This window comes from Tasmannia lanceolata, unplaced genomic scaffold (assembly GCF_043159265.1).
Source record: "Tasmannia lanceolata isolate RefF3 unplaced genomic scaffold, GAP_Taslan_0.1 ptg000012l, whole genome shotgun sequence".
NCBI classification, from domain to species: Eukaryota; Viridiplantae; Streptophyta; class Magnoliopsida; order Canellales; family Winteraceae; genus Tasmannia; species Tasmannia lanceolata.
In genome coordinates, this window is record NW_027518689.1 from 53,281,106 (window position 1) to 53,304,926 (window position 23,821).

Genomic DNA, 23,821 nt, shown 5'->3' on the forward strand with positions numbered 1-23,821 from the left:
TCTATTTCAAGTCTGTTCTGTCTCTGATTCTCACTGGCCCTTGTAACTTCTGCTGAATTTTCAACACTCAGCTCAGGAGGTTTAAAGACTCGCACTCCCCTGGTCATGTGACGCATATCATCACACTGATCATCTAACAACAACAGTTCATCTTCCTCCATTCTTAAAACATAAGAAGTTCCACTGACCTTTTCCTCTTCAAAGTCTTCCATCCTTAAGACATACGAAGCTTTCTTTTCTTTTTCCATGTTATTACTTTGAAGCACATAAGACTGAGATGAAGATGACTCGGTAAGTTCGGTGTCGCTAAACGACAACACATACGGCTGTTTCTTTTTCACATCTTTGAGTTCTTCATCGTCAAACTTCAAAACATATGTTTTATCTGACGTGATAGCGCAAATAAGAGTAGAGGGATCAAGGATGGGCTCATCTACAAAGATGGCATTAGTAGCAGGAGGAGGAATAGCTCAATGGTTTGGAAGAGGATTCTGAGTAATATTCGGCCCTTCGACAGCGAGTTCTTTCTTATCAATCATATTCTAGACCGCATGCTTCAAGGCTAGACAAATCTCAGTCAAATGACATGAATTTCTGTGATATTCACAATATTGATCTAGTCTCCAGTATGGGGGTAATGGATTTGGCACAGATTTGATATCCAGAAGTTTTATCTTTTTGTCCCTTATCAGCCTTTTCAGTATCATGGGTAAAGGGTAAGGGAGTGGATCGAATTGTGTAAAAATATTTTTCCTTGCTGGCTTGGCCACCTTAGTAACAGCCTTGGCCTCTTGTCTAAAAGATGGTTTAACATAGTTGACTGCATGGACCTCCTTAGGTGGGACCATAGGCCTCTTACCCTCTCGAATGTCAGTCAAAGTCTTGGCTCTAAGGCCCTTAGCAATAGCATCTTCTGTCTGGGTACCGGTTTTTATCAAATGATTGAAACTCGGATAATGCTGCGGTGCTATGAAATGAAAATATTGGGAGGATAGACTCTTGATCACTAACTTAATCTGATCTTCCTCAGAAAGCCTCTGACTCAACTGTGCAGACTTGCGCCTCCAGTGCCTGATGAATGAGGTGAAGGTCTCCTGAGGACCTTGCTTCAACTGTTTTAGATCTCTCTTAGTAACCTCTATCCCTTCTTCCATAAAAAATTGCTCAACAAATCGGTTAAAGATCTCTTCCTAAGTCCTATCCTCTTCGGGTTTCAGCCTAAAAAACCACCTTTTGGCCACCCCTGTAAGAGACATGGGAGACAATTGGGCCATCTGATCCCGGTTCAGACCATGCTGCTGAGAAAGAGTAATAAACCACCTAATGTGGTTTCTCGGACACCCAGTTCCATCATACTTATCGTAGTATGGCGCCTTGAACTTAGGTGGGAATATAGCACTGGGGGACATCGGAAATTCAGAAATATCGAACCTTTTGGGCTCGTGAAGTTTCATGCTTTCAATGTCACGAGCCATTTTCTCGCACATATCGAATAATTCTTTTTCCTTATTCATCTGCGGGGCACAATACTCCTCGGCATATTATTCCTTGTCTAAATCAATTTTCATAGGAGGGATAGCAGGTCTGGCAGGGTTAGGAAATGTGACAGGGGGAGGTTGAATGGCAGGCCCTCTAGAAGTAGAGGCTTTGTCAGTATTCTGGGCTTTCAACTGAGTGACTTCCTCTTTTAATCATGTTATATCTCGAGTCATGTTTTTCATCATCTCTTGGATGCTCACTAGAATATCAGTAGGATCAGCCATTGAACAGGATTCATGTGAATTGGGTAATTCCAACGCAGGGGATAAGGACTCTCTAGATGTTACAGGTGAGTCAAAGTGACAGACAAGTCTAGAGACAGAGGAAGGTCTAGACCAAGTAGGTTTGGATTGGTTATCTTTTATTGGAGCGATGGTTGCTCCCTTTTAGAATCCTGGATGGAAATGAACATATTAGATCAAATAAATGATAAGTGAAATAAGACATTCTGATCAAACAAAGATAAGAGAAAACAAACACACTTTCATTGATAAAACTTGGTCTGATTACAAAGATAAATTGGTAACATAAAGGATAACATGGTCATAACATTGAAATTCTGAACAACAAGATGCTTAGGACATAAGATAGATGAAGATTCTCAATTGTCTTTTTCCTCCAGTCTGGTCCTCTTAGGCTTGCGATTTTCGATGTCTTCAATCAACCATTGATAATACCCTTCAAACACTCCACAATAAGTTTTGCCTCGTATGCCCCATGATGACTGTATTACTTTATGATCCCAATCTTTACAGATTTCTTCGGCAATATGACGATTGGATTTTGCAAGAGGACAGTCAGGCGTTGGGAGATAAAACTCAGTTCGAAAACCCCCATGCGGACATTCGGTTTGGAGTCCTCTAAACTGACAGAAGATACGGTGCGGGATATAAAATGAGGTTTTTTCCAAACCAAGAAATTGAACAATTTTATTAGCTCGGGTCTGGGATACAAGCTGATGATAAACAGGGAACCACCAAGTAATTTGGTCAGCTTGACGAGAAGTTAACCACTCAATCCATTCATCCTTAATATAGGAGAAAGTTTTGTGTTCCCATTGGTCAAACTTGGACAAGGTAAAGTCTTTGTTTTGCAAAGGGACATAAATTTGGAGTTTTAAACAGAGCCAAACGAACAGAAGGACTGGGGATCCAGCAAAAGTGGTAAGGACTCCATTGACAATGTCATCCAATCCATTTAGGATTTCTGCAAGCATCGTGGGGATTGGATTAATCCCTTTGAAAATTTGATATACGAAGTCCAAAAGTTTAGGAGAAGCATAATGGATATCTTGGGAAAGTAACCATCTGAAGTAGACACATAAAACCAGGGCATGACTACGGCTGGTTTGGAATTCTCTGGTAAGCTTACCAGGTGTAGACACCCCATTTTGACCAGACCCCATTCTGTCAAAGCAATTCCTGAAATCGAATGAAATCCCCAAAGAATCAAACCTAAATGTGAAAGAACCTGAAAAATGATCAGTTGCGAGTAATTTTTGAAATCTTTTGGAAGCCCGAGTGTTTTTCCCAAGCCTCGTTGGGTCCCTTTTGTGTGGTCCCTTTGTCTTCTCATTAATTTGGAAAAATCAGAATACCCCTGAGTTTTGGTAGTGACATTCCTTTATTTACACGCAAGCTCTGAATGGTGGACTATAACCTCATTGTGGTAGTTCCGTTAACCTATCTTGTTTGTAGTGTGTAAAGATGTACCAGTGAGTTCTTACCCTCTCCAAGAGTGTTCCTGTTAAAATTCATCAAGCAGAGGGGGTTAAATATGGGTGTAATATCCAACAGAGATGTTTCGGCACTTATCCCCATGCACAAGCCAGTGAAAGAAGAAAAGACCAGATGGGTTAGTGCAACTATCAAAACATGGTTATATTGATACATTTACTTTTATCTAAAGTAGAAGGGGGTGAATTAGATGAATGGGGCTGTTCATTACCCATTAAAAGGGCAAGAGGTGCATGTACCAAAACAAAGGTGTGCTAATATTAGCACACACCCCACCTTTACTTACAAAAAGGAATGATCGGCTAAGGTTGGAGGGGGCTGATTTTCTTTAAGACAAGGGGGTGCATTATCAGCACATGGATGTGCCACTACCAATTCAGGTGTTTATATTACCAAAGAAATGAAAAGATCATATGAGAGAGGTGCTATTACCAACTTCGAGAGGTGTTAACATCAGCCCACCTACAACTATAAAAGGGAGTTCGAGGAAGTCTTTTGGGGCAGGGAGGATTTCACTTTTTTGTTTGAGAACAGAGAGAGAAGAAATTAAGTGGGGGAGTACAAATAACAAAACATGGGCTGATGATGTCTTTGCCCAATCAAAGGAAGTAGAAGGGGGGGTGGAATATTAAGGTAGAGATGTGCCAATACCCATTTCTATATGTAAATTTGTGAAGAGAAAAAAAACAAATAGGGGTGTGGATATCAAAGCAAGAGTATGATGAAATTGGCCCCCTTTTACTTATAAAAATTAATCGAACAGGGCATCAGAGGGGTTCTCATTTTTTTTAGATCTGAAATTTCTTTCAGAGAGAGAGAGCGTTCATGTTGAAACCCTAACTACTCCTTCTCCGATCAAGCCCTTGCCGGATTCCGGCCAATTTTTGATCGGATCTTTCTTCCTCACTTTCCTGCTTCAATTGTCACCTCTTTGTTACTGATTCGAGCCTTGTAAAGCCATATCCACCTTCATTTTTTTAAACCCTAACCTTCATCATTCTTCACCTTTTTGCATCATCCATCACCATTATCTCTTTCATTTTCGCTTGAAAACTCAATTTTTAAGCAGAGGGAAGCTCGGATCTGAAAATAGAGAGAGAAATAGTCGTCTTCTCCTATGAATCTTGCCGGAATCCAGCGGCCTTATTGTGGGACCCGATCCCGCGAGAGGGGTGGTGGCGCGAGAGCCGCCACGCACTATCTCTTGGTCTCTCGTACCCACGCGATTGGCGTGTGCCTTTTATTATTAATTTTAATTCATCTTTTATGTGAACTTGGGATCACTAAGGCAATCCGAATTCCACACAAAAGAGACTGACAGAGTCGCCACCTAGATGTAGGATCTAGGACCCATAATTAACCAGAAATCTAGACTCGCTACCTGGTTACAAGAATGGAAGGTATGGGGATTTATCCACCACATGCACCATTCCTGCCCGATAATCGGTCTTCAATTCCAAAAGTTAACTCTTTTAAATTCATTTTTAATGGCTCATTCAACTCTCTGTTAATGTGCTATCTATGTGACATGCATCCTATGATCTAATTTCAATGTGAATCCTAAATGTGTATCTTGATTTCTTAATTGGTTTGGATTCAATCTAAGTGAAAGTTCTCCTAAAATTCTAATTTCATGGAAAATCCTAAGTGATTTGATTGTTTCAACAGTTTTAAAAGTGATTAGCCCGAGTCCTCAGATGATCTGGTATTCATCCAAAGAAGCCTACGTATCCCCGCCTCCACGAGAATCAAGGCAACGTAGTTCTTCGCGCCTATTCTAAGCTAGGATGCCTAAGACACCTAGACTTCTATCCTAGACTCGATCTAAAAGACCGAACCGGTTATTAAAGTTTCTTGTACGATTATTTAAATTTCAGTGAATTGTGGATTTTATGACACCCTATATGCCCTAACTAAATGCAGATTAGCCCTAAGCTAATGCAGGTGGTTCTTACAACCTATGTGTGACTAGGCTGTATTTCCTACGGAAAACCAAGGGTGGACTAGCGTATCCTACTCTAGTCATCACTCGGCGATATGGATCGCCGACTGACCGGACGGAGGCGCTCCTATAACTCTAGGACAGACCTCTAACTCTAAAACAAGCACACAGCAAACAATCAATCAAACAACCTATCAAAAGAAAAACCCTAACTCTAAAATTCTCTATCGAGGAGAAACTCCTAACTCTAGAGGAAGGTCTTTTGAAAACTATATTTTAAAGGTTTTTGAAGAAGGTTTAAAACGTTTATTTACAAAAAAAGTTTGGCTGGACTTGGGATATAAATCCCAAGCTGCACTACGTACCTCGGAAGAGGATCAAGCCAACGTAGTTCGAAAACGAACTCTCAAACTACGCTTCTAAAAGAAACACCCACACTTCAGATTTTTTAAGGTTTTTTTATATTTTCAAATGTTTTTGATATTTTTAAAGTTTTCAAATGTTTTTGAGTTTTAAATTTCTAATGTTTTTGGATTTTAAAGCTTTTTCAATGCTCAGGACCTTTAGATGTTTTCAATCTTAAAGGGAACACGCAAGAACAACCACAAACTAGGGCAAAGCCCTAAATCCAAAAGGGGAAACCCCGAACAAACAACTAACGTCTCAAAGAGACGAACCATAACAAGAAAGATAGCGTCCCAAGAAGAGAGAAAACGATCCAAGATCCCAAGCAAGCAAAGCTCTAATAAGACTGAGTTAGCCTCTAATTAAAACGAAGTAATCAACAACTCTAAAGGAGAAACTCCTAACTAAAAATATTAAAGAAGGGTACAAATGAGCAAATGAGTCAATGACTCTCTAATAGCGGTGGAAAAACGAGTCAAAGACTCCACTGATAACAACTAAAGGATAGACGAGTCAAAGACTCCCTAAAAGAGATGGAAACACAAGTCAAAGACTCACTGACAACAACATCACACAAACAAATGAGTCAAAGACTCTTATATGAGGCAAAGCATGCCTCCTATGGGTACACCAATTTCGGCCCAGAATGGCATCCAAGGGAGGGAATCGTGCGCTCTTTCCTTGCGCAATTTAATACTTAGGTTATAGCATCTTATTGCCTGGCAGATCTCAGGATTTCTGTGGACAGTAACCTCGGAGCCAATAACATGTTATAGCTTAAATATCTAAATTGTCAAAGATTGGTTGCAATTGGGATACGATTATGGATGCACTGGCCATTTTTCGAGGGAAATCTAAAGACCCTAAGATTTCTGTTTCAATGGATTAATGAGTTAACATGTGACAGAGATTTAAGGTTCTTTAGAAATTTTCAGATGATTTTCAATTAATTTCGGATTTTCAATGGATTTTATCAATTTTAAACATATGAGTGTTTTTACAAGTGAAACTGTAGCAAACGAATTCGAAATGAATCAAAATTTCTACAGCAGTAAGATGGGTATCCATGCAGCTTACGGGATGAATTTTGTGGATTTGTACATTAAGCTCATATTTAATTTTGATTTAACAACAATAAGACCAGATTGCAAAAATAACACAGAAACTACTAGAAATAGAAATCTAAATTCCATGAAATTTCTACATTAGTAAGATATAAGTGAAAATAGCATGCTGTAAGATTTCCATGAATTTAGAAAACTATTTACTATCAGTTTCGGATTTTTTAAATTTCAAACCAGATTATGAATTAACACTACAGCTCATATGAAACAAGATCAAAATCACTTGAAAATTTTACAGAAGCAAGAAGTATAGAATTTAAGACTACTGTAAAAATTTGGAGAATTGTATCTGTGATTTGACATCAGTAACAATTCTCCCAAAATCTGATAATTTTCAAAGAATGCATAAAATAATATACCAAACAAAATCCAAAAATTCTCACAAATTCATGGTAGAATGTATCATTATCATATTATTTTCCCACGAAATTTCATTATTTGTGGAATCTGTTTAGTATATCTTTTAGTTTTCTTTGTTAAAAATCATGCAAAAATCCGAAAATATACCAAATAATTCTAAAAAATTCCGAAAACAGTGTACCTACCTGTGATGAGTTCCTCGCCGAATCCAAGAGCCAAAGAAATCCAAAAATCCGGCCGACGTGCGATCCGCTCCGCTTCCTTCTTTGTTTTTATATTTTCCTCTCTCTCTTTCTCTCTTATTTTCTCTCTCTCTCTTCTTTTTTTTTTTTGTTCTCCTCTTTTTTTTTTTTCTTCTTTTTTTTTCCCCTCTTCCTTCTCTCCCTTTTTTTTTTCTCCCCTCATCACCTCTCTTTATATAGTGAAAAACTTAGTGGAGAGGTGGAAATAAATAATGAGAATGGTGGGTGTGGTGGAGAATAATGGAATATATAATGGTAATGGTGGGAATGGTGGTGGGAATAATGGAATATATAATGGTAATGGTGGGAATGGTGGTGGGGATAATGGAATATATAATGGTAATGGTGGGAATGGTGGTGGGAATAATGGAATATATAATGGTAATGGTGAGAATGGTGGTGGGGATAATGGAATATATAATGGTAATGGTGGGAATGGTGGTGGGGATAATGGAATGTATAATGGTAATGGTGGGAATGGTGGTGGGGATAATGGAATATATAATGGTAATGGTGGGAATGGTGGTGGGAATAATGGAATATATAATGGTAATGGTGGGAATGGTGGTGGGAATAATGGAATATATAATGGTAATGGAGATAATGGTGTTATTTTAAAGGGAAAAATGAAGTTGGTGGAAATGGTAGAGAAAGTTAAGTCATGCTAATGGTGAGTCCCACTTTGTGGGTTCCGCACAAGCGGGTCCCACATCAGCGGGTCCCACACAAGCGGGTCCCACACAAACGGGTCCCACACCAACGGGTCCCATATCAGCGGGTCCCACACAAACGGGTCCCACACTAGCGGGTCCCACACAAACGGGTCCCACACCAGTGGGTCCCACATTCTCTTTTGCTCGGATTCTCATGAATAACCCTTCTCAATATTCAACAGAAAAATACGAAACATGGCGGAAACGACCAAAAATATTTAGAAATGTAACAAACGGACGCGAAAAGGAAAGACATTGGAAAACCGATGGAAAAACCCTAATTTCTTAAGGCAGAGCAAAATGGGGTGTCTACACGTCCAAGCATAGCGAACTTGGGTCCGGTCAAAATGGGGTGTCTACAGATGCCCCTCTTTGGCAAAGCGTGTGTAACACGCGAATGGCAAAGCTGAACAGACGACACATTTTGACTGACCCGAAAGCAAAGCAAATTTTTGGGTTTTTAGTTTTAAAACGATATTCACAGAGATAAAACTCTACCAACAATAGGGAGATAGCCTCTCACCGACTCTTAACTCGGCAACGACAACTCAAAGAGATAGTCTCTCCCTAATACTCATGACTCAACTGTTTAAATCAATACGCAAAGACTCTATTAAAGCAAACACAAACATACTCTGTTAAAACAAAGCTTTTAAGAAAACGAACCCAATAAAATTACCTCAAAGAAAGCAGACCACTATCGATGCAGACGTAAATCAACCCTTCAAAGAATATCAAATCAAATTACTCAAAGAGTATGTAACACTCATAGAGTCTCAAATCAAACACTCAGAGAGCTTCAAACACATAGAAATCTTTATACTCAAAGAGCCTCAACCACCCGAAGAGTCTGTAACACTCAAAGGGTCTCAACTACTCAAAGAGTCTCAAACACATGCAAAAACCTTTATACTCGAAAGAGTCTCAACTACATAGAGAAACCTTTATACTCAAAGAGCCTCAACTACCCGAAGAGTCTGTAACACTCAAAGGGTCTCAACTACTCAAAGAGTCTCAAACACATCAAAGAAACTATTTATACTCAAAGAGTCTCAACTACCCGAAGAGTCTGTAACACTCAAAGGGTCTCAACTACTCAAAGAGTCTCAAACCAACACAAAACATTTATACTCAAGGAGTCTCAACTACCCGAAGAGTCTATAACACTCAAAGGGTCTCAACTACTCAAAGAGTCTCAAATCAACACAAAAACATTTATACTCAAAGAGTCTCAACTACCCGAAGAGTCTGTAACACTCAAAGGGTCTCAACTACTCAAAGAGTCTCAAATACACACAAAAAACCTTTATACTCAAAAAGTCTCAACTACCCGAAGAGTCTGTAACACTCAAAGGGTCTTAACTACTCAAAGAGTCTCAAACCGACACGAAAATATTTATACTCAAAGAGTCTCAACTACCCGAAGAGTCTGTAACACTCAAAGGGTCTCAACTACTCAAAGAGTCTCAAACCAACACAAAAACATTTATACTCAAAGAGTCTCAACTACCCGAAGAGTCTGTAACACTCAAAGGGTCTCAACTACTCAAAGAGTCTTAAATACACCAAAACATTTATACTCAAAGAGTCTCAACTACCCGAAGAGTCTGTAACACTCGAAGGGTCTCAACTACTCAAAGAGTCTCACATCAACAAAGGAATTGCTAAATTATCTCATAAGACCCCAGATTTATATGCCCGTGGTGTAACACGGTTCCATATAAATCCAGATTTGTATGCCCGTCATGCAACACGGATCCATACAAACCCCCTCGCAGGTATGCCTGACTCCCAACTTGTTAGGTAGGGACACGCTGCGGACACTAAAAAAGTCCCAAATGCCACACTCAAAGAGTCATTCTTATTATTTTTTTTTTTATTATTTTTTTTTTATTTTTTATTTTTAGAGATTGAAGCTTTACCAAAGCAACACGAGCCAAATACTCGACAGGAGAGCTTGAACAAAAAGAGCGTGTTCAAACTCTCTAGTCTTATTTGAGGAGAATGTCCATTTCAAATATCAATGTGTATTTGACATCTTTTATGACGTGAGTCATAAAAGATGCCCCTAGTATGATTACTTCCATAACAAAATTCATTTGGAGAGCAACACAAGAAAAATGGGCCAAAGGCTTTCATTAATGTACACTTGGGGTTACAAACTTTTCTGATGAACACTTGGGCTTATAAGGCTCTTAAAAATACAAGAACATGGTTCTGCTCAAAATCCTGCTTCATCACTACCATCTGCTAATGCTGGAATTGGGCTGAAAGCCTATCAACCTCTGAATTGCTCTGCTTTGCACTTGTTCACAGGGGCCATAAATTCTCTGCTTCTCTGAGAGTTCTGCTTTCCCTCCTCTCTCTTTTTTTTTTTTTTTTGCCACCCCGGCTTGGGGAGGAATAGGACTCTGAAGAATTGAACTCGACTTGACAAAGGAAAGACTTTGACAAACAACGAACGAGGACATTGACGGACACCTGACTCAAATACCAAGATAGACTGAAATCTGCTTCTTAGTCTGATAGGTTTTTTTTTTTTTTTTAAACAAAAAAAATGGTAAAAGCCACTCTCTTAGAGTCTTTTGAATACCGTGTTTAAAGGTGTTTCAACCCTCTTTTCAGGATTTCTGCCATGGTTATCCTCCCTTCAGATTGCTCGATTTCAACTTCTCTGGCTCAAAGAGTACCAAAAGAAGTCTTGATGGTGCTTACTTAGACTTTGAGAAGGTGCCAGAGAAAATCGAAAGTTTAGCTGGCTTTTTAAAGCCTTGTCCTCTCTTCATGAAGTCACTGCCATGACCAAATCGCCTTTTCAGGTTTTCGATTCGGCGGACCATATGCCTTAATTTTTGCCTGGACTGTCTGCCCTTGCAGATTTTCCATCCAGCAGGCTCAGCACCCTGATTTTTGCCTAAGCCGCCCTTTCGGGTTTTCAGCTTAGCGGGTGAATGACCCTAACTTTTGCCTAGACCGCCCTTGCGGGTTTTCAGTCTAGCGGGTCTAAGACTCCATCATTTTTCTTTCTTTCTGTTTCTCTACAAACCTGGGCCTGAGTATACCAGAAGGACTTTCGGGTGGGCTTAGGTTCAAACCGGTTAGACTTTGGTATGTTTGCATGTATCTGGACCGAATCTGGATCCTCCAGACTGCCTACGTATCCTTAAAGAAATTGGGAATCAGGTCACGCGTAGTTCGGGTTTAAAATCTTTTATGACGAAAGTCATAAAAGATGCCCCTGGTTTAAGTTTAACAAAGAAATTTTGATTTTGCTTTTGGCTCACAGGTTCTTTTAGCGGAAAGGGGTTTCATTATTCATTTTTTTCTAGGCCCAACGGGTTTGCAAATAGTTTAAAACATTTGGGTATTGGCTTGAAGCTCAAATCGTCCAAGGATGGCCTCCTGGTGTACTTAAGCATAATATTTTTTTAATTGATCCAGGTTTGTAGGTTCATTTAATTTTTCTCCATTTTCATTGAGCAGTCTTACGGCTTTTCCAGGCAGGACTTCATCAACAATGTAAGGACCAGACCAGTTTGGCCTGAACTTTCCTCTTGGGTCAAATACCGGTGCCCTGTAGGACTTCAATACAAGATCTCCAGGCTTCAAATCTCGGACACGAACCTTCTTATTGAAAGCTCTCTCAATCCGTCTCTGATATCCTTGGATATGATATAAGGCTCTCAGCCTCTTCTCATCTATCATCTGTAGCTCATTGTGTCTGGCCTTCGCCCATTCTGACTCTGGCAGATCGGCCTCCACCATCACTCTCAAAGAGGGGATTCTTAACTCAACAGGGAGAACAGCCTCCATTCCGTACACCAAAGAATACGGAGTCACGCCTGTTGAAGACCTGATCGATGTTCTATAAGCCCATAAGGCATAAGGAAGTTTGTTCGACCAGTCCTTATATGTCTCAGTCATCTTACTGATAATGACTTTGATGTTCTTATTTGCTGCTTCAACGGCCCCATTCGTCTGCGGCCTGTAAGGAGACGACTTGTGATGCCTTATCCTGAACTCTTCACACAGGTGTAACACTTCTTTCTTGAAATGTGATCCATTATCTGAAATCAACTCGTGAGGTACTCCGTATCTGCAAATTATATTGGTACGGATGAACTTCGCAACTGTGTTCGAAGTGATGGAAGCATAAGATGCAGCCTCTATCCACTTTGTGAAATAATCAATAGCCACCAGAATGTACTCATGTCCGCTCGAGGATCTCGGATAAATCTTCCCAATGATGTCTATTCCCCATACCGAAAACGGCCACGGCGAAGTCAGGGAGTGCAACTCCGAAGGAGGAACATGAATAAGATTCGCATAGACTTGACACTTATGGCATTTTCTTACAAATGCGAAGCAGTCTGTTTCCATTGTAGGCCAATAGAATCCAAGTCTAAGGATCTTTCTAGATAGCATCTTCCCGTTCATATGAGGTCCACAAACACCCTCATGAGTCTGCTCAATAAGTTCTGCAGCTTTATCTTCATCAACACAAAGGAGTTGTATGCCATCAAATGACCTTCTATATAGCTCTTCACCGCAAATGATGAAATTCGCAGATAACTTCTGGAGAGTTTTCCTTTCCTTGCTTGAAGCTTCCGGAGGATGACCCTTGCCTGAAATGAGGTTTCTGATATCTGTGTACCAAGGCTTCCCATCTGGACATCTAGCTGAAATCTCTATAGCATTTACGTGCGCAGGGGCCCATTGCAGTCTGATGGCTAACGGTTGAACTTCCATTGTAGCGGAGATATCTAACATCGAGGCCAAAGTGGCCAAAGCATCAGCAAAATGATTTCTGGTCCTTGATAAGTGAGTAAATGTGACGCTCTTGAATTTTTGGACTAGAGATTCCAAATACATATTATAAGGGATCAATCTATCTTCTCGAGTTTTCCATTGCCCATTAATCTGGTAAATGATCAGGATGGAATCCCCGAACACATCAATATCTTGAATCTGCAATGCTAAGGCTGCTTCAAGTCCGGCAATACAGGCTTCGTACTCTGCCATGTTGTTGGTGCACTCGAACTGCAACTTGATGGAGATAGGAATGTATTCTTTCTTCGGAGAGACCAAGACTGCACCTACTCCTTGCCCACGACTGTTTACGGCTCCATCAAAGTACATTAACCACTTGGTACTGAGAACCTCTTCTTCTTCGATATCCATAATTTCTTCATCAGGGAATTCGGCTCTTAGAACAGCATTCTCCTCAACTGGAGCATCGGCCAATTGTTCAGCTATAACCCGCCCCTTAACTGATTTCTGAGTGACATAACTGATGTCGAACTCAGACAATAACAATAACCACCTTGCAGTCCTTCCTGTAAGGGCAGGTTTCTCAAACAAGTACTTTAGAGGGTCCATTCGTGAAAGCAGAAGAACCTTGTTTGAAAGCAAATAATGTCTAAGCCTCTGGGTTGCCCAAACTAATGCGAGACAAGTCTTCTCCAAAACAGTGTATTTTAATTCATACTCTAGCATCTTCTTGCTGATGTAGTAAATGGGTCTTTCTTTCTTAGACTCAAGATCCTGCTGAGCAAGCATGCAACCCATCGCTGTATCCGTGATAGATAAGTACAACAGCAACGGCTGGCCTGGAATAACTGGTGAAAGAACAGGGGGCAAGGATAGGCATTGCTTAACCTTTTCAAAAGCCTCCTGACACTCTTCATTCCACTTCTTCGAGGAATTCTTCTTCAGAAGCTTGAAAATGGGTTCACATGTCATCGTCAGATGTGCTATGAACCGTCTCAGATACTGAACTTTGCCAAGGAAACCTCTGATCTGCCTTTCTGTCTTCGGCGGCTGCATTTCTTGAATCGCCTTGATCTTCTGCGGGTCCACTTCGATCCCTCTTTCGCTGACCATAAACCCCAAGAGTTTCCCTGACGTAACGCCAAATACACATTTACTCGGGTTCAGACGAAGCTGATACTTCCTGATCCGCTCAAAAAACTTTCTCAGGGCAACAGTGTGCTCAGGCCGAGTCTTCCCCTTTATGATCATGTCATCAACATAAACTTCAACCTCTTTGTGAATCATATCATGAAGAAGAGTCGTGGCGGCTCTCTGATATGTAGCACCAGCATTTTTCAAGCCAAACGGCATCACTCTGTAGCAATATGTACCCCACTGAGTGATGAACGCTGTCTTCAACATGTCTTCAGGTGCCATTTTAATCTGATTGTACCCTGAGAATCCATCCATAAAGGATAAAAGAGCATGCCCAGCAGTGTTATCCACCAGGAGATCAATGCTTGGAAGAGGAAAGTCATCTTTAGGACTTGCTTTGTTTAAATCTCTAAAATCAACACACATTCTGACTTTCCCGTCCTTTTTGGGCACCGGTACTATGTTAGCGAGCCATTCAGGATATTCCACCACCTGGATGAATTTTACTTCTAACAATTTCTTCACTTCTTCATAGACTTTCAACTCCCATTCTGTTTTGAGCTTTCGGAGTTTTTGCTTCTTTGGCTTAGCACCAAGGATTAAGGGTAATCTGTGCTGGACGATTTCCTCACTTAATCCTGGCATATCATCGTAAGACCAAGCAAAAACTTCTTTGAACTCTTTAAGCAGGGTGATCAATTCCTCGCGTTCTTCAGGGGATAAAGTTTTGCCAATCTTTATTTCCTTAATTGAGGTTTCATCACCAATATTCACAGTTTCAACTTCCTCATCAAGTGGTTTTGCTCGGCGACTCTCCTCCTGTTGGATCATATGTCTGATTTCAGGGGGAGTTTTGTCGGCATCCTCATCAGAGGGGGAGTCTTGATTGTTATTATTAAGATTATCAGATTTTATAGCAGATTCAGCAGATGAAATAGAGACAGGAATGTACTCAAAAGAAGAATCCTTCATTTCATTGAAATTTGAATCATATACATCAACAGACGAATTACCCTCATCGGGGGGTACAATGAACTTTGGACTCATTTTTACAGACTCGATGGAAATGTTGACACCTGCGTCAACTGACTCAGAACTATAAAAGGAAACAGCAACAGATGCTTTATTATGAACAGACTCCAACTCAATCTCGCTTGAAAAGGAAGAAACGTCGCCGATCTCAGGTGAATGGTCCTCTATGGTACCTGCATCAAAAGACTCATTAGAAGATATAGACTCTGAATCAAACCCGGAGACTGACACGTATTTATGGACGACTGACTCTTCTGAAGGGATTCGTTTGTACTGGAAAATAACCTGGGGTAGGACTTGAGAAGTCCAGTTAGTCAGAGGTTCCTCAGCCGGGGTGATAAGACGAGTTGGGTCAAGTATCAGCGGGCTCCTGCCAATCACGGCCACAGTCTGTGACCCTTCTTGGAAAAGTGAATTCAGAAGACTCGGCTCTATGTGCTCTGTCCAATCAGCCTCAGACTCTGTCTCTACAATCTGCATACCCACTGGCTCATCTTCTAGCTCAAGATCGAAGAAAATCTCAAACCCCGGAAGCATCTGACCTGTGCTCTCATCCAACCAAAACTCTGCAAAGCCACAGAAAGGAAAGGCTGCGCCTTCTTTTCGGAATCGACCGTTCATTTTCAAATCAATGGGTGCCATTGGTAGCCCCAAGCCCCGACGACGGTTTTCTGCCCATTTCAGCATCAACTGCTTCATCTCTACAATTTCCTTCTTTGTAGGCTTGTAACCCAGTCCGAACAAACCATTGAATGTTTTGAACACAGGAAACTCGGTCAAACCTTGATGATATTTGCCTAACCCGGCGCCTGGCATATAGCCCTGTCGGCGAATCATTCTGATGACATTCGAATTTGTACTGGTCAGGAAACAAATTTCCTCATTCAAAGCCTCTTTGAAAGTGATCGTAGTTACCTCTAGTGAAAACCCCGTCAAATTGACATCTTTGGATCTTTCCCCAGTTATGTCCGGAGTGATCTGCCCTATCTCGAGATCAGGATCCCCCTTTACTGTTATCACTCTGTTCCTGCGAATGAACTTCAGTTTTTGGTGGAGAGTAGACGGAACAACCCCGACCTTGTGCATCCAAGGACGGCCAAGCAACAGTAAGAATGAAGCCTTAATATCTAAGACTTGAAATTCTACCTCAAAGTCTTCTCCGCCAATCTGTATCTCAGTGACCAAAGTCCCGATTACATCTCGGCGAGTGCCATCATATGCTAGAATACCCTGCTCGGATGGAATAAAATTCTCAGGACTGAACCCCAGGGTTGCTGCGGTGCTTAATGGGCAAACATTCAGTGCAGAGCCGTTGTCAACCAACACCTCTGGCACCTTCTTCTTGTTACAGAAGACTGTGATTTTAAGAGGCTTAGTATGGTCTCGGCCCTCAGGAGGTAAATCGTCATCAGCGAATGACAATGTTTTCGCAGCTCTGGCCATGGCTACGAGACTGACAAGCTCGTCAGGTGAGGTATTAACAGAAACTTGTGCTGCATTAAGCTCTTGAAGGACTAGCTTTCTGTGCTTCGATGAGGCCATTAGTAAACCCCATACCGAGATATTAGCCTGAGTCTTCTTCAGCTGCTTTAACAGGCTCTCATCTTCTTCGTCTGCGCTCACTTTATTCTGCCTCTGATTTTCTGAGTTTCTTGCAACCCCTGCCGGGTTTTCTACACTCAATTCTGGTGGTTTGAACACTCGCCCACCTCGGGTCATGTGACGCATCTCGTTACACTGATCATCCAGCAATAGCAGTTCGTCTTCGTCCGTTCTGAAAACATAAGGTGCATTACTGACATCCTCTTCAAAGTCCTCCATCCTTAGAACATAGGTGGCTTCCTTTGCTTCTTCCAGACCAACATTCTGAAGCGCATATGACTGGGCTGAAGATGACTCAGCGAGTTCAGCATCGTCAAACGACAGCACATAAGGTTCTTTTTCTCTGAATTCTCTGAGCTCTTCATCGTCAAAGTTCAAAACATATGTTTTATCAGATGTAATAGCGCAAATGAGAGCAGAGGGATCAAGGATGGGCTCATCTACAAAGATAGCGTTTGTAGTGGGAGGAGCAACAGCACGGTGGTTGGGGAGAGGATTCTGAGTGATATTCGGCCTTTCAACTGCAAGCTCATCTTTATCGATCATGTTCTGAATCGCGTGCTTCAAGGCCAAACAGTTCTCAGTCATGTGTCCCGGGCCCCTGTGATATTCACAGTATTGATCCCTTCTCCAGTTTCCGGGCAGCGGATTAGGTACAGGTTTGACATCCGGAAGTCTGATCTTCTTGTCTCTGATCAACTTCTTAAGTATCATGGGCAGTGGAAATGGTAATGGGTCAAACTGCCTGAACTGCTTCGTCACCATTGGTCTAACAACTTCATCAACAGGCTTGGTCACTGGTCTGGTATAACTGACTGCTTGTACTTCCTTCGGTTGGATCATAGGCCTCTTCCCCTCTCGGACATCAGATAGCGTTTTGGCTCGGAGGCCCTTAGCAATAGCATCCTCGATCTGGGTGCCGGTCTTAATCAAATGATCGAAATTCTGATAGTGCTGCGGCGCCATGAAGTGAAAGTACTGCGGGGACAAGCTCTTGAGGACCAACTTTATCTGGTCTTCCTCTGACATTCTATGGCTCAGTTGGGCAGACTTGCGCCTCCAGCGCCTAATGAAAGATGTGAATGTCTCCTGAGGATTCTGCTTCAACAGCTTCAGATCTCTTTTAGTGACCTCGATCCCTTCCTCCATGGAGAATTGTTCTACGAATCGGTTAGAGATTTCTTCTAATGTCCTAATCTCTTCTGGTTTCAACCTCAAAAACCATCTTTTGGCTACCCCTATAAGAGACATAGGAAACAAATGAGCCATCTGCTCTCGACTTAAGCCATGCTGCTGGGAAAGAGTGATGAACCATCTGACGTGGTTTCTCGGACACCCAGTTCCATCATATTTGTCATAGTCTGGTGCCTTGAACTTAGGCGGGAATATGGCATTAGGGGACATCAGAAATTCAGAAATATCGAATCCCTTGGACGCTTGAACCTTCATGCTCTCAATGTCACGAGCCATCTTCTCATACTTATCGAACAACTCATTCTCCTTGTTAACCGGAGGGACAAAGTATTCCCCAGCATATTGCTCATCTTTTAGATCGATCTCTACGGGAGAGATGACTGGTCTGGTGAGGTTAGGAGATGTGGCCGGAGGAGGCTGAATGGCGGGATCTTTAGAAGTAGAGACCTTTTGAGTACTCTGGTCTTTTAGATGAGTCACCTCATCTTTCAACCCTGCTATATCTCGACACATATTTCTCAACATTTCCTGTATAGTTATCATGGGGTCCACTGGATCATTAGCCATTTGGTTGACTTCAAAAGAACCTGACAACTCTGGTGAAGATGGTAAAGGTGCTGTTGGTGACACAGTGGGATCAAAGTGACGAACAAGTCTAGATATTGAGGTAGGTCTAGACCAGGTAGGTTTAGCTTGGGTGCCCTTTTTTGAAGCGATGGTTGCTATCTTTCAGAATCCTGATTGGAAGTTAACATACTAGATCAATAATCATGAGATAAAGATTCTGAACAAATAGAGAAAAGAGTAATCTTGAAATACATCAACGGGTATGTTAATTTGGAAAGAATCCTCAATCTATTCCTTAAGGGTATAACCGTTCTTCTTTTGGGAATGAAAGAGTCAGGAACGATAAACATCCCTAATCAAAATAAGTTTCGATCTCAGCAACGATCATGCACTCAAAGAATACAGGTGAGATCAAACTTTTTCATCAATGATTTCGATATGATCCAGAGGTAAAAGATATATGATAGGTAAACATTGATCAATGAAAAATCAATGGCTCAGATAATAGACCATGGCCATAAGAATGACAAAAGTCGGGTCAAGGACCAGATCTAAAATCTGAATGATGGATATCAACAACAAGATGAGATCAAGATGAGATGAGATAGCATAAGATTGCTTTCAACAGATGGATCATGAATGACTAATCCTATGAGATCTTTGGAAATGAATGGGATTTACATCCTAACCCCAAAGGAAAAGTTTTTTAATTTTCGCACATTTTATCAGTGTTACCTGAAGGCATCAACCCTAACCCTAATCTAGCGGAGTGGAGAGAGGATCTCGACTCATGACTTTGTTTGTGTACCTAGGACCGATCGTAGCCATTGAAAGATGGACTACGGCCTAATCTAGACACAAATGGGTAGGATATCCTAAACTAGGCTCACACACACAATTGGGTAAGATATCCTAAACTAGGCTCACACACGTGATGCACATGTGTTCGTATACTACATGCATGTGTGGGTTAATCTAGGGGTAAGGCCAAGAGTTCCCTTAGCGCGAATCCATGTTCGATATACTGTACCAGTGTCCGGCGTATCAGTACGTGAACAAGAGATCCGTTTACGTACCATAAAGGTACTAGGCTAAGGGTGGAATGCTTCTCTAGCACAGAGGCACCAGGTGATGAAATCCCAGTCAACCATGCTAGATAACACTCCGGGTTCCTAAAATAGGACGTGTGTGCATGTGAGATGCAGGGGTTTAGATGAAAGTGATGTAAGTGTGTGCAATAAATTCGCGCAATCTATGATGCCTTCAGGTTTTGTTAGATTAAGTTTGAGTAAATGTGATGAGAAAATAAAGCATACAAACTAATCTAACAAGCATAAAAGAGATAGAGTTTTCATGAGCCAGTTGAAATAGATTCAAATGAGTTATCCTTTGGAATTGTAATGAAGTTAGGTGGTCCCCAGCAGAGTCGCCAGTCTGTGGGACCCGATCCCGCGAGAGGGGTGGTGGCGCGAGAGCCGCCACGCACTATCTCTTGGTCTCTCGTACCCACGCGATTGGCGTGTGCCTTTTATTATTAATTTTAATTCATCTTTTATGTGAACTTGGGATCACTAAGGCAATCCGAATTCCACACAAAAGAGACTGACAGAGTCGCCACCTAGATGTGGGATCTAGGACCCATAATTAACCAGAAATCTAGACTCGCTACCTGGTTACAAGAATGGAAGGTATGGGGATTTATCCACCACATGCACCATTCCTGCCCGATAATCGGTCTTCAATTCCAAAAGTTAACTCTTTTAAATTCATTTTTAATGGCTCATTCAACTCTCTGTTAATGTGCTATCTATGTGACATGCATCCTATGATCTAATTTCAATGTGAATCCTAAATGTGTATCTTGATTTCTTAATTGGTTTGGATTCAATCTAAGTGAAAGTTCTCCTAAAATTCTAATTTCATGGAAAATCCTAAGTGATTTGATTGTTTCAACAGTTTTAAAAGTGATTAGCCCGAGTCCTCAGATGATCTGGTATTCATCCAAAGAAGCCTACGTATCCCCGCCTCCACGAGAATCAAGGCAACGTAGTTCTTCGCGCCTATTCTAAGCTAGGATGCCTAAGACACCTAGACTTCTATCCTAGACTCGATCTAAAAGACCGAACCGGTTATTAAAGTTTCTTGTACGATTATTTAAATTTCAGTGAATTGTGGATTTTATGACACCCTATATGCCCTAACTAAATGCAGATTAGCCCTAAGCTAATGCAGGTGGTTCTTACAACCTATGTGTGACTAGGCTGTATTTCCTACGGAAAACCAAGGGTGGACTAGCGTATCCTACTCTAGTCATCACTCGGCGATATGGATCGCCGACTGACCGGACGGAGGCGCTCCTATAACTCTAGGACAGACCTCTAACTCTAAAACAAGCACACAGCAAACAATCAATCAAACAACCTATCAAAAGAAAAACTCTAACTCTAAAATTCTCTATCGAGGAGAAACTCCTAACTCTAGAGGAAGGTCTTTTGAAAACTATATTTTAAAGGTTTTTGAAGAAGGTTTAAAACGTTTATTTACAAAAAAAGTTTGGCTGGACTTGGGATATAAATCCCAAGCTGCACTACGTACCTCGGAAGAGGATCAAGCCAACGTAGTTCGAAAACGAACTCTCAAACTACGCTTCTAAAAGAAACACCCACACTTCAGATTTTTTAAGGTTTTTTTATATTTTCAAATGTTTTTGATATTTTTAAAGTTTTCAAATGTTTTTGAGTTTTAAATTTCTAATGTTTTTGGATTTTAAAGCTTTTTCAATGCTCAGGACCTTTAGATGTTTTCAATCTTAAAGGGAACACGCAAGAACAACCACAAACTAGGGCAAAGCCCTAAATCCAAAAGGGGAAACCCCGAACAAACAACTAACGTCTCAAAGAGACGAACCATAACAAGAAAGATAGCGTCCCAAGAAGAGAGAAAACGATCCAAGATCCCAAGCAAGCAAAGCTCTAATAAGACTGAGTTAGCCTCTAATTAAAACGAAGTAATCAACAACTCTAAAGGAGAAACTCCTAACTAAAAATATTAAAGAAGGGTACAAATGAGCAAATGAGTCAATGACTCTCTAATAGCGGTGGAAAAACGAGTCAAAGACTCCACTGATAACAACTAAAGGATAGACGAGTCAAAGACTCCCTAAAAGAGATGGAAACACAAGTCAAAGACTCACTGACAACAACATCACACAAACAAATGAGTCAAAGACTCTTATATGAGGCAAAGCATGCCTCCTATGGGTACACCAATTTCGGCCCAGAATGGCATCCAAGGGAGGGAATCGTGCGCTCTTTCCTTGCGCAATTTAATACTTAGGTTATAGCATCTTATTGCCTGGCAGATCTCAGGATTTCTGTGGACAGTAACCTCGGAGCCAATAACATGTTATAGCTTAAATATCTAAATTGTCAAAGATTGGTTGCAATTGGGATACGATTATGGATGCACTGGCCATTTTTCGAGGGAAATCTAAAGACCCTAAGATTTCTGTTTCAATGGATTAATGAGTTAACATGTGACAGAGATTTAAGGTTCTTTAGAAATTTTCAGATGATTTTCAATTAATTTCGGATTTTCAATGGATTTTATCAATTTTAAACATATGAGTGTTTTTACAAGTGAAACTGTAGCAAACGAATTCGAAATGAATCAAAATTTCTACAGCAGTAAGATGGGTATCCATGCAGCTTACGGGATGAATTTTGTGGATTTGTACATTAAGCTCATATTTAATTTTGATTTAACAACAATAAGACCAGATTGCAAAAATAACACAGAAACTACTAGAAATAGAAATCTAAATTCCATGAAATTTCTACATTAGTAAGATATAAGTGAAAATAGCATGCTGTAAGATTTCCATGAATTTAGAAAACTATTTACTATCAGTTTCGGATTTTTTAAATTTCAAACCAGATTATGAATTAACACTACAGCTCATATGAAACAAGATCAAAATCACTTGAAAATTTTACAGAAGCAAGAAGTATAGAATTTAAGACTACTGTAAAAATTTGGAGAATTGTATCTGTGATTTGACATCAGTAACAATTCTCCCAAAATCTGATAATTTTCAAAGAATGCATAAAATAATATACCAAACAAAATCCAAAAATTCTCACAAATTCATGGTAGAATGTATCATTATCATATTATTTTCCCACGAAATTTCATTATTTGTGGAATCTGTTTAGTATATCTTTTAGTTTTCTTTGTTAAAAATCATGCAAAAATCCGAAAATATACCAAATAATTCTAAAAAATTCCGAAAACAGTGTACCTACCTGTGATGAGTTCCTCGCCGAATCCAAGAGCCAAAGAAATCCAAAAATCCGGCCGACGTGCGATCCGCTCCGCTTCCTTCTTTGTTTTTATATTTTCCTCTCTCTCTTTCTCTCTTATTTTCTCTCTCTCTCTTCTTTTTTTTTTTTGTTCTCCTCTTTTTTTTTTTCTTCTTTTTTTTTCCCCTCTTCCTTCTCTCCCTTTTTTTTTTCTCCCCTCATCACCTCTCTTTATATAGTGAAAAACTTAGTGGAGAGGTGGAAATAAATAATGAGAATGGTGGGTGTGGTGGAGAATAATGGAATATATAATGGTAATGGTGGGAATGGTGGTGGGAATAATGGAATATATAATGGTAATGGTGGGAATGGTGGTGGGGATAATGGAATATATAATGGTAATGGTGGGAATGGTGGTGGGAATAATGGAATATATAATGGTAATGGTGAGAATGGTGGTGGGGATAATGGAATATATAATGGTAATGGTGGGAATGGTGGTGGGGATAATGGAATGTATAATGGTAATGGTGGGAATGGTGGTGGGGATAATGGAATATATAATGGTAATGGTGGGAATGGTGGTGGGAATAATGGAATATATAATGGTAATGGTGGGAATGGTGGTGGGAATAATGGAATATATAATGGTAATGGAGATAATGGTGTTATTTTAAAGGGAAAAATGAAGTTGGTGGAAATGGTAGAGAAAGTTAAGTCATGCTAATGGTGAGTCCCACTTTGTGGGTTCCGCACAAGCGGGTCCCACATCAGCGGGTCCCACACAAGCGGGTCCCACACAAACGGGTCCCACACCAACGGGTCCCATATCAGCGGGTCCCACACAAACGGGTCCCACACTAGCGGGTCCCACACAAACGGGTCCCACACCAGTGGGTCCCACATTCTCTTTTGCTCGGATTCTCATGAATAACCCTTCTCAATATTCAACAGAAAAATACGAAACATGGCGGAAACGACCAAAAATATTTAGAAATGTAACAAACGGACGCGAAAAGGAAAGACATTGGAAAACCGATGGAAAAACCCTAATTTCTTAAGGCAGAGCAAAATGGGGTGTCTACACGTCCAAGCATAGCGAACTTGGGTCCGGTCAAAATGGGGTGTCTACACTTATCTTAGATTCTACCATCATC

At 40.7% G+C, this 23,821-nt stretch overlaps 1 protein-coding gene across 1 annotated transcript; it reads right to left on the minus strand.

Annotated features, from left to right (window-relative positions):
• Positions 1–1,190: 1,190 nt before the first annotated feature.
• LOC143888937 (uncharacterized) lies at positions 1,191–22,790 on the minus strand. Its single transcript, XM_077393317.1, has 3 exons — positions 22,668–22,790; positions 14,047–18,533; positions 1,191–1,514 (listed from the first exon to the last, which is right to left on the minus strand). The coding sequence occupies exons 2-3, from the start codon at positions 18,361–18,363 to the stop codon at positions 1,191–1,193; spliced, it is 4,641 nt and encodes a 1,546-aa protein (XP_077249432.1). The 5' UTR covers positions 18,364–18,533; positions 22,668–22,790.
• Between the last annotated feature and the right edge of the window lie 1,031 nt (positions 22,791–23,821).

Bases quoted from the DNA above. Each gene is read 5' to 3' on its own strand.
- LOC143888937 (XM_077393317.1), bottom strand. From the start codon at position 18,363: ATGGCTAATGATCCAGTGGACCCCATGATAACTATACAGGAAATGTTG. The intron at 1,515-14,046 runs GTTGCCCTGAGA...TGTGCCCCGCAG, and splicing joins AGACTCGGCCTGAGCACACT to ATGAATAAGGAAAAAGAATT.